Genomic DNA, 12,170 nt, shown 5'->3' on the forward strand with positions numbered 1-12,170 from the left:
TGGTACATCATCTCCACAGTGGAAGAAAGTCAAACCATTGCATCACTAACATCATTCAGTTGACTTTTCAGATGTGGAATCCAGCTCTGTCTTATCGTCAAGTTTGATCCGGTACTTGGTGGCATTCTGTCGTTATCTGCACCGTTTCTCTCACAAGGAGAGCTGACGTACACTCATTGCATTGTTGGATCAGAGGGGCACGGGATAGTTTGGCTTGCCATGAAAGATGTTTCTTTGTTCACAGGCATCCTTCTGTGGACCTGCAGAACACTGTTAAACACTAAACTCCAGTCCACTGAAGACATGATGAGCTGACATTGGTTAAATGCCTAAAGAGTTTAGTCGCTGAATCAATCACACCATATTCTTGACTCGATGAACTCCCAGTTCTCAGATTGTCAGAGCTTCTCATGCAGTAACCATGTGCAGATGAGACTCTGGGGAAAGTGTGGAATAGCCATTGTCAACCACCAGTGCCTTTCAAGGAAAGTAGGGAAGAGAGGAAACAACACTGCTTTCTGCTGACACCATGAGGCCACAACGGTAGTCCTCACAAACAGCTGCATTACAAGTTGTAACCAGCAGATGGCAGGATGCAACAGTGTCTGCTGCACTGTTCATATGGAATGATCTGCTGAGAAAAAACTATACAGAGTATACACAATCTCCATTTTAAAATGTACACAATAAACAATGTTTTCAATGTAAAATGTAATCTAAAGAGTGAGGAGTAACTATTGCTGTCACATAAATGTAGTAAGTAGTAAAACATATCCCTCTAAAAGAGGGGTGTCAAACTCATTTTGGTTCGAGGGCCACATACAGCCTCTCTGATCTCAAGTGGGCCGGACCAGTAAAATAATGGCAAAATAACGTACATATGTCAACTCCAAATCTTTAGCTTTGTTTTTCAGTAATATGCTTTATCATTCAGCCTACATATGTAACCTATATTATCACGGATCACAAGGGATCTTTGTACCCCCCAGGAAATGTCTTAGTAAAGGTTGCTACTGGCCATGGGAATAGGAGGTGCGGAGCGCCGCAGCAAAATTTTGGGGGATATTTTTTGACACAATCAATCATCAATATTAGCATGCTATTTAGCCACATATATTGGCCTATTTACAGCCCTCAGAAAACTGACAGCTCTTCTTAGATGCAAGTTCATCGATTCAAATCGGAGTTGATTCGCGGGCCAGATCAAAACGTGTCAAAACGGGCCTTGAGTTTGACACATGTGCTCTAAAATGTATGTCATGTATTCCTTTAAACTTTTAATACTGCATAGAACATAAACAGTTAATTCTGATCATACTATATCCTCGTACCTCTTGCGATACAAAACTTTTGCCATAGAATAATTGTTGACATTTTTCGATATTGTTGAGACTCTCTTTTCTACAACCCCTGAGAGTAAGCACAGCACATACCTAATGGAACTGCAGAATTACGGACGTGATTTGTGCAGGAGCTCAGTGGCATGCAGTAAACCGGGCGCAGTAAATTCGTATGGGGAGTATTGATTGCTTTCTAACCTCTACATGCTGATAAATCAATGCCACACACCACATCAATTCATCACTTTCACAACTCCTCTCTTGGAATATTGCCTGATAATTACCTAAAATATGGAAAAATCCATACAGATGTAATCAAACACTTGTTACAAGCAGCAGTGTGTTAAAACCAATGAGTTGTGTAAGTAGGTTCAAAGTCTTGTTCGCTGTCAATCCAGCTTGCTTTGTTAGAAGATAAGTTTGGTTTGGCCTAGGCCCTAGGGGATGTAATATTTTGCAAAAATTCTCTTTCCCTCTCGGCAAAGACCAACTCTGATCCGCGGTCTTTCATCTCTACATTGCTAGTGGAGACGAACAGGAAACTGACATTTTTCTCACCCTACCAGTGTTAATGAAGACACATCCAATGACACAGAGACAGAGTTAGGATCCCCCTGAGCCCCAATGAGTGTATCATTGATTGCTGCATAACATTGTACAATGTGCATGAAGAAGAGAAAATTCTCCCAAGAGGCAGCGTATTGAAACCCCCAGAGGGCCTTGAAAGTGAGCTCTCAGCATTATTATTCCGAAGCCATGCAATTCAAAGATCCTGGAAAGCGTCAGCAAATGGCACTGCTGGGATTTTTTTCCAAACACAAGTTCACAACCCACCAGGATGGGTGCTAAGCTCGCTAATTGAGAGTGTGTAACACAGATGCTCTCCTCCGGGTTTGGGGGAAAAGCAGTGTGATATGACGCAGGCTGTTCCCTACTCACTCTAAATAACCCTGCGGTTTGTTAGAGAAATGTATTGAAATTTTTTATTTCCCCTCTGTCCACTGACTGACTACTAAGAAGAAAAATTATGAGGATTGCGATTGAATAAACAGATCAATTAGAATTTTATTACCATCAAAGTCATCAACTCAGTCACTGAGTAGGCTACAGTACAGGGTGCACAAATGCAAGACAGGACCTACAGGTGACCACTGGTCCTGGCAAACATCACATCTACAAATACACCTGTTAGTGCATGGCGAAATGAACAGACACGAAAATACTTAGTACAGTGAGAAATGTATTGGAAAAAAGCATTGCTTTAAACTGTGTAACAGTATTTATTTGCCATCTAAACAAAGATAACGGACTACATGAAATAATCTATTCACATAAAAAAATCTCTGATATTCTTCTTTTTAAGATTCTCAATAAAATCTAAATATTTATCTTAAACAAATGTAAGAAATAAAATAGTGTCAGAATGATTGGCGCCTCTACCAATCCACTTTAACACAAATTTAAAAGGAGAAACATGTATAAATAAAAGACTCAGCAACAACAAGGTCAAACTTGAGATTGTACAGATAATAAACATGATACATTTTCTACAGATAATCCCTTTTAAATCTAAAATGCACAGTTTGATGTAAATTCACAAGTGTTCACAGTAAATACTCTTGGCAACAGATTAGTTGAGACAAAGTGGCTGTGCACAAGCCGTAAACTATTATACTTTTATTATACCACCTAATCCTCGTATTAACAATGTGGCTGCTTTCTTTATGCAACCATTTAGCACAGGAAAGCATGTGGGCACTCACAGGCTAGAGGATAAAATACGGTTTTTCTACATCCCCCACACACTTATCTGACAGCAGCCATGCTTTAGTTAGGTGGCCCTGGGCCTGACAGCTGGCAAGGACTTTAGACATCTACTTACAGGTAAACGGACTGTATCGAAAGGACACCAGGTATCACAGTTTCTGCAGCTAGTCGAATATTGCTCAATTTCCTCTAGAGTGATTACAGAGAACTCTTTCTGTAGCTCATTATTAATGCTCGAGGGGACCAGTGACAGGAAAAAGATCGATTGTTATTACTGTTTGTAAAGTATAAACTGAAGTAAAACCATAAAAAACAAAGCAAAAAGAGATATGGAAATAAAAAATAAATAAAAATAAGTATGAGTACATTAGATAATAGTTTAAAAAAAATTGAACATATGCATTATACATTTTATCTTAGTACAATACAGGTCAACAACTTGGGTTCGGTCACAATGACGTCAAAATTCTGCATCTCTTCCCTTGAAAGCTCCATGTGGTCAGGTAATAAAATTTTTACTTTATTTTTTACAGAAAAAAAAGATTAAGACATATGTGGCATTTGAGTCAATATCCTCATGCAGAGGAAATTATTAAACCAAAGTAGATACAAGTAAACTGAGATCTAGCAAAAACAAAGTCATACGAAGTTTAAAAATGTCCTGAATTGACATTTCTAAAAAATAGAAAGCTACAAATTAATTTGGATGCATAGAACTGCTATGTAATGAAGACTTTCTTTTTCGTTATAACTTGCATTGACAGCGAACTGTAGTAATAGACAGCATAATGTTTAGTGTGCTTTTTGATAAGTACGTTAGCTGCGACATGGCTTGTGGCAGGAGGCGAGGGTGCTGTGGCCTGCAATAACGCATGGTTGGCAGTAGCGCATCTTTATCCACAAGTGGCTGTTAAAGTGAAATAAACAGCGAAAAGTGAGAATGCATGCTGTTTTGGCTACTTCTACAAAGGTCTCTATATACAGAATCTTTACACTTACAGCTATGAGGTTCTTTCCTGAGCAGGAAGTTAGCAAAGGAGCGCGTGTGAAGCTGTCTCGTTCGAAAAACAGCACTGGGGATAATAACCCCCAGTCACCTACACTATCTCAGCATTGATTAATGCACAGTAACTGGTTCGTGTGGACGGTAACGAATAAGAGGGACCACTATATTTTCCCTGCGACAGGAATATGTTCTCCATGTGTGAGGACCAGCACTTACTGAGTATTACGGCACAAGGTCAGAATTTCAGACGCAAAACTTTTCTACTGTAGAACAAATACTGTAATTGCCAGACCGGCGGCGTGAAGCTTCCCAAGTTGGCTCATTAAAAAGGATTCAAAGCTGTTTTACAGGACAATTCTGCCTTCCTTTATTCTCCAGTCACTAACAGAAGAATGAGAAAGAAACCACCGTTTTAAGCAAATCTGTTTTTGCCCGTAAAACTCAAGTATGCGGAGATAAACGTGGTTTAAATGATCTGACGTAAAACACCAAAGGGTGAGAGGGAAAAAATAGACACAATATATGTAAAAACAAAAAGCCAATGCAACGCAGCACTCAGGGAGGGTTAGCACACAGCCATCCGTGAGATGATACTAATGCTGCAAGTGAGATAGAAAGCAGAGTCAGTGTCACCATGCTAGCAGCTAATGTACAGTGTGCAGGAGTTGGTGGGGGACCGTAGAGGTCAGGGGTGGTTTGAATGGGGGGGTCTAACCCTGCTCGTCCCCAGCCTCGGTGGGTGCGTTGAGGGTGGCAGACGCATCTCCGTTACAACGCGATGTGGGCTCGGCCTCCTGTGGTGCAGGGCTGGGCTGCTGTGGCTCAGCTTCCCCGGCTCCATCTTCCGGCCCTGGTTGGCTGCTGATCTCGGCTGCAACAGGGAACTCTGCTCCGGTAGGGGGCTCTGTGAGAACATGGGGGGCTGCTCCCTCCGGTGCCTCTGTGGACTGTGGAGGTGAGGAGGCCTCAGTGGTGGTGCCAGCAGCTGGGGCGTCTGCCGGGGCGCCGGCTGCAGGGCTGGGGGCCCTCGAGTCACTGTTCTCTGGTGCTCTTAGTCTCTTCATGATGGTGGTGACCCGCACAGCTTTCTACAGGAGGAAAGAGAACATCAGTTTCTGTAAGTGCTCTGCTCCGAAAACTTTCCCAAGGAACATAAACCTTTCTTCTTTTTCTTTTCTTTAAAAAAAAATATATTATTGATGATAATGTACAAGACAGTACAAATATGCACACAAATAACAACATTAAACAAAGACAAGAGAAACGAAACATAGGGGATGTAGCGATACAAAATACAGACAATAACACACACACACAAATAAGAAAATAAGACAAGGTTGGTTTACATGCACTGGAATTATTGTAATTGGGTAGAGAAGAGAGTGAAAGAAGAGGAGGATGGAAAAGATAAAATCTATCTTATACAATACAATAAAGTTGAATTAGTTAAAGAGCGAGAGGAAGAACAAAAAGTGTGGTTCTAATTATAGTTTTAATCACTAATTATGACTACAGTAATGGGAATACTAAAGTAATTGCCCAATAAAAATAGTAGTAGTGATAGTAATCAATAATTTAATAATGGGTCCAGTAATCTAAAAATTAGATTAAAGCATTGCTGTGGAAACGGGGGCTAGGCAGGGATCCAGGGAACATCAATTATCCCCAGATTGCTTTTACTGCTTTACAATACTGAATCTACTATACCTCCCTGTTCCACAATTGAACAACTTTGTTCAGGAAAGCTTTGTGGAAGAGAGGGGAACATAAGGCTTACCTTCCATTTAGCTCGGGCGAAGTTCTTCTCTATTTGTGCGCAGACGTTTTCCTTTATGTTCTTATCTGAAGCTGCACCGCCAGAGATCCTGTTGTACAGAATGGGAAAAAACACAACCTCACAACATAGCTTTGTACTCCCCCTATCTAAAGATAGCACAGGCTATACTGTACAAAGGATTACTCAATTTATTGGTCATTTTTTTGACTGGTAAACCTTTGTGATCATATTTCAGCTAAGACTTTTTTTGCCCTTTTTTGCCACTGCGTTGGATCGTCATCAACAGTACATGGCCAACAGTCGACCAAAGAAAGTGACGAATATTACTGTTTAACACAATAATAAAAAAATAAATATCTTCAAACAGTCTTTTCTATATAATGGAAGTATGGATAACAACAGTATTTCTTCAGCAAAATAGATAATTTTTTATATTGGTGAAGAACATTTTATTTGAGGTACATCAAGGCTGTACCGAAATAACAGTGCAGCTATGATTCTTGTGGATGTAAGTTAAATGCTCACGTCAGCATGCTGACGTTCTCACAATGAAAATGCAGGTATAGCGTTTACCACTTTTTAGACATTGACACATAGAGAGACACACTGCATCAGTGCTGTAACTATGGTAACCTGCAGCATAACAAATGCTGAGCACTCGTTAAGAACAGCGTTTGGCCTTTTATACTTAACTATGACTCTACTCAATGTGATATAAAGGGGCAAGTCAAGCAAGAGAGAAGATCTGCTCTTTTGGAGTGGCTCAGTGTGGACTTGGGTTGGGAAGGTGACCCTTGAGCAAGGCACCGAACCCCTAACTGATAGGAGCGGCATGTTTATGAGTCCATTGCTTTGACATAATTCCAGACATTAATGCATGTGTATGTTCTGTGTGTGCATGTGTGTGTGTGAAAATTGTTAGTAATAAATGTATGTTTCTCTTTTTGTAGCTGATAACACTAATACACTTGTCTGGGGTGTAAATGGTCTGCTTTATATATCAAAGCCCTGCTGCCTACCATTCATGGCCTATAGCCTCCTGGGCTGTCAGTCTCTGGTCTTGATCCACCTCCATCAGACGAGCAACCAGACTCTTAGCTGTCAGAGGAAAAAAATCAATAAGAAAGACAGAAGAAAGTCAACAAATAGGGGTTTGTTGTCCCGATGGGTGGAATAAAAAATATCACATGTTTACTCCAGAACAAGAAAGGACAAACTCTCTCAGATATGAAATGTTTACCTGCCAAGTATTCATTGTTTCCCTCTGCAGTGTCAACTCTAGCTTAAAAGTACCTGAATCAGAGATTTCATCCCAGTATGGAGAGTCAAACTCATAATCGCCTGCCAGGATCTTTCGGAAAAGGTTTTTATCGTGGTTTTCATAATCATCGTCGTCAGTCTCATCATAGAAAGGAGGGTTGCCTGACAGCCTGAGGTAAAAAAAGGGGGCAAAAGTATACAAAAGACCATCAATATACCAAATTTAAAGGTGAAGTCAGTAATTCAGGGTAACGCTTAAAATCACTTTTTGTCAAAAACAGCCTAGGATAAGTAAACTGGTATGCAACCAAAGGATATGCAAACAAAGGGGGCCCACACTTTCAGCACATACACAGTACAGACAGGTAGCGGATCATGAGGAGATATTCACTGATTTTGACAAAATGGGATTTTGACAACAAGCCTTCTCCAGAATCGCTGACTCCACCTTAAGACAATAACAGCTCTGAAGATGTTGTAACTAAAATGATTCAACATCCCATCCATAGATGGCATCTAGCTGCTTTAGAAAAAAAATCCTATAGCCTACTGTGTTTAGAATTTTAATATTTTTTCTCATTATGTGTTACGTCACAACTTACAGTATGTACATGATGACACCTGTTGCCCAGCAGTCCACTGGCCGGCCATATCGCTGTCTGCCCACCACCTCTGGAGCTGCACAATAACACATACACCAGTTTGAAAATTGGCTGATACATCACATTCGCACATGTGTAACCATTTCCTTTTGGCATCCTGGTACATTTTTGTATTCTTACCAAGGTACTCTGGTGTCCCACAGGGGTCTTTAATCAGCCCGTTCTCCAACTTGGCAAGATGGAAGTCACTGATGACTATTTTAGAGTGCTTCAGACGGTTGTAGTAGACCAAGTTCTCCAGCTAAAAAAAAAAGAAAAGCATAGGCCGATTACAATGACAGCAGTTAATGTAAAATTCATGTTTTCACCCTTTCTTTCATTTTTATAATGAATCATTTAGTGAGAGTTTAGAAGGTTGAATGTTCACTGGGAGATCATTTTCTGACAGAAATATAATGAGAGGACTGAAAGCATCTGAAAGTTAAATGCACAAAGGTAGATTAAAATAAATCAAAAACATTAATTTTGTCCTTTAATTATGATTGGACCAAAGCTAAATTTCCATTGATATTAATTTGAACTGACAGTGAGTTTTGAGAGGTATGGAATAGGTAAAGCTTGTATGGAAACTACCTTTTCCTCTATTATTTGTTTGTCGCCAGGCCCAGCATGGCTGACTTGGATACAAAGTGGGATCAGAAAGAATACATTATCATACATTAGAGCTGGGCCACCTGCTTTCATCCCTTTTTAAACACAGAAGCCTCTCCCCTTAATGACGCATGCACTGACAGTTCTGGAATCCTGTGGAGAGCTTTCCTCAAAGGAAATGTATTGTTGTCTGCTACTGTGCAGTGTGCAGAGTTTCAAATAAAACAGCAGGTGAAATACTAAGGTGGAACACATCATTTGAGATAACATACTGGATTAAATTTTACTGAAGACTATAACCTTTTTTTTTCTTCATATTTACAGCATGGATTTTATACGATATCATTGACATACTTATTGGTAAAAGTGGTTTTAAATTGAAATTATTTACGAGAACTACAGTTTTATTTGTTGATGAAAGCCAGCACAATTATGCCAACTTGTTCACTTCTTCCTACAACCAGGATCAGTCTATATGTTCTTATACCCAATCTACTGCAGCGTGCTACCTTGAGGTTTCTGTGAACGATGTGCAGGGAGTGGAGGTAGGCCACAGCCTCCAACACCTGGCGCACCACATTGCTAGTGTCTCGCTCTGAGTAGTAGCCTTGGTCCAGGATCCAGTCAAACACCTCCCTTCCTGTTGCACTGTGGAGAAAAGCATTCAAGCATTGTTTGTTTGTTAAAAGCTATTCAATTGATTTTATCTCAGCATTGGAAAATGTTCGCTGACTGACATTGGCACATTGACTACAAGGTTATCAAGTCCAAACTGGAACCTCGCTGTCCGTCTGCTTTCTACTGTCAACTATTCAGGCAAAATAAATTAAAGATATGCTTATATATAGATTTTCAGTGGTAATTTACTTTGTTTATTTATAGTGACAGTTATTTTGATAAGATTGTTCCAAGAATTCCACCAATGTTTTTTTCTGTGTTTCTTCTTTCTAACCGGAATTCCTAATCTCGCTTATCAAGTGTCCCTCGAAGGACGGTACTACTATCGCACATTCAGAATATCCATGGAAATGTAACAAATTCCCCAGAAGAACATGTGCCGGTGAGAATGGAGCAGCTTGCAAGCAATCATATCTGAATACCAAATGAGTATGAGTTCAGAGCCGATGTGCTCATATCTACTGGGCCTCAGGCTAGAGCCGCTCATTCCCCACGAGTGTAGAATCAACACATGCAGTTCAGCAGGCCTGAAAAGATGAGCAGAAAGCCTTTTTTTCCCCGACTAATCAGACATCTGAACTCACAGTTCAAGGAAGAGGAAGTACTCCTTCTTGGTCTCAAAGACATCCACCAGCTGGAGAATGTTGGGATGCTTCACCCTGAGGACACAGGGTCACAACGCACAAGACATGGTGATGTCAGGAATATTGTTGGAGATGACGTACACATCATTCACAATTTACAATATAAAATATACAAATTTACAGGCAGTTGGAGGAATAACTTAAAGACCTGCCTTATCGTTCATTAATAACACACTACAACAGTTATGGAAGTTGAGACAGGGTGCTATACCGTGAAGATAGCAAAGGAGTGGGGACGGCCGTTCAGTGAAATTTTTGCGTTTCTACGTGCAACGGTGTGGGAGGAGATAGAGCTAGAAAATGTGGCGGAAGAAATGAGAAGAAGTAAGAAGAAGTATGGTGGATAGCAATAAGTTAAGGGCCCACAATACTTGAGGGCCCGTACTTAATAACTGTAAATTATGTCTAAGACATTGGCATATTTTTGGAAAAAGTAGTGTAGGTCTTTTGGACAAGTTTTTTTTCTCCATTCTTTCAAAGAGCACATGAAGATACATTTTGAATTCAAAAATTGACATTGAAATAAAATGTGGACAGTGAATGCAGGCCAGGAGCCACAAATCTGTATGCAAAAGCACGAGGGAGTATAGAGCAGCTTTTGCAAACTGAAGTGTGTTCAACATGCATGCATTGGCCCACACAGCTATTTAACACTCTTTTCTATCTTGCTGTAGAATTGCCTGTAGTCTGCCAATATTACTAGTATAAAACGAATCTTGCACACCATTAAAGATCCACTCCAGACACATCCTAAGATGTATAAAAATACTCTGTTTAGAAAAGGAATGTGTGTCTGATATGGTTTTTCCACAGAAATGTTCAATTACCTCATTAAAAATGACACCTACTCCTTTTCTGTTACTAACCAATCAGGTGTTTTGCCAGCAATTATTCCCAGTCCTGACAATCTCCCTGTATTTTATCATGTTGATGATTAGGCTTTAATGGAAAATTAAAGAAGAGAAAATATTTCTCAGCTATACAGGGCTCTTGAAAAATAGTGGCTGTGTGCAATCGCTCAGCAAAATGAGGTTCACTTCACTTTTTATATTATCAAAGCAGAGTCTTCTGCTTTGTTTTTCTTTAAAAAAATATCCATTCTTTAAGGAGAAAAAACAGGGAAAATAAAATAACAAAGCACTTGACAGTGTCATCACAGAACCAATTTAACTTAAGACAGAGATGTAGACTCCAGGGAACATTAACCACAATGCACGACTTACATCTTTAAGATGACAATCTCATTTTTCGCGGCCTTGCGGACTTTCCTTCCGTCCTTTTTCAGGAACTTTTTACATGTGTACATTTTCAGTGTGGTTTTGTCCTTGGCCCTGAAGATCTCACAGAACTCCTCCCTGGAAAGAAAATAACGTATTTTGTGTAAAATTCAGGGTTATTTACAGACATGTAAACTAAGATCACAACAAGACAAGAGAAACCATTATGCAAGGGTCTATACAATGATGTCTGACTCTACAAGAAGCCATTAAAATACTCACGATTTAACAACCTGACCCAGGTCATATTTATCCGTCACGTCAGAAGGATTGTTATAATCCTTCTTTTCCCCGATGGTTATACAGCCAAATGGCATGGCCACTCCTGACTTGTGATAAGAGAGGCAGAGAGAGAGAGAGAGAGACAGACAGGAGAGGGAGATAATTAAATGGCTTAGAAGACAGATAATGCGTTCATCGTGATAGTGTCCCACCTATGATGACTCTTCAATTTCATTTCACACTGTGCCATAATATTAAACCGGATGATGACTTGGCAACAAAAAAAAGTGGCCTTACTATAGTCATGCAGAATTACTTCAATAAGTGTGAGAGCTAAAGAGCCACCAGAGTTCTTTCATGATCCCGCACTAATACAGGGCAGAGCCGTAGAGGGATCTGCCGCACAGGCTCTGCTTTATGCTAATATCTCACTTATATAAGCAATAAAACAGCGAGGGGAATGTTTTTTTTTTTTTTTTTGCAGTGAAACAAAGTTCTATACTGCGTGTACTGGTGCCTCTCTGTGGGGTGAATTTCACAGACTGTAGGGGTCAGGTAGCAGGAGGTACAGTGGCTTATATGGTCCGAGAGCAAAGCCAGGCCACGGCAGCAACAAGTAAAGCATTTCCAATTAAGAGAGAGAGAGAAAGAGAGCCTGCAATTACAGATACAGCACCCAAGGAAATACAGTATTTCACTAACTCTGCATCAACACCTGAACACCCTAATTGTGGTGCAGTCTCTGTGCCCGTCTCAGACAGCATGGAGTAAAATTTGGTCTAGACATTTCAACTTAATGGCAGGTTTTTTAATGAGACTTTAAGGTTTTATATTAGTTTGAGTTGTTATTTTAGTGTTTCAATGCAAGATTTTTTAAATTCTCTCTCTAGTCATACATTTTCAGGAAAGGGGATTCTAAAACAAGCAAGGGATAACAGTACTTTGA

The 12,170-nt window shown here is 40.0% G+C and overlaps 1 protein-coding gene across 1 annotated transcript; it reads right to left on the reverse strand.

Moving 5' to 3' along the window:
- Positions 1-4,823: 4,823 nt before the first annotated feature.
- On the reverse strand, positions 4,824-11,319 carry camkvb (CaM kinase-like vesicle-associated b; the record flags this gene model as incomplete). Its single annotated transcript, XM_080025972.1, has 10 exons — positions 4,824-5,201; positions 5,891-5,978; positions 6,910-6,988; positions 7,184-7,320; positions 7,753-7,828; positions 7,933-8,053; positions 8,913-9,051; positions 9,666-9,740; positions 10,949-11,080; positions 11,225-11,319. The coding sequence occupies 10 exons, from the start codon at positions 11,317-11,319 to the stop codon at positions 4,824-4,826; spliced, it is 1,320 nt and encodes a 439-aa protein (XP_079882098.1).
- Between the last annotated feature and the right edge of the window lie 851 nt (positions 11,320-12,170).

This window comes from Ammodytes marinus (genome assembly GCF_949987685.1).
Source record: "Ammodytes marinus genome assembly, chromosome: 4".
Taxonomy (NCBI): Eukaryota; Metazoa; Chordata; class Actinopteri; order Uranoscopiformes; family Ammodytidae; genus Ammodytes; species Ammodytes marinus.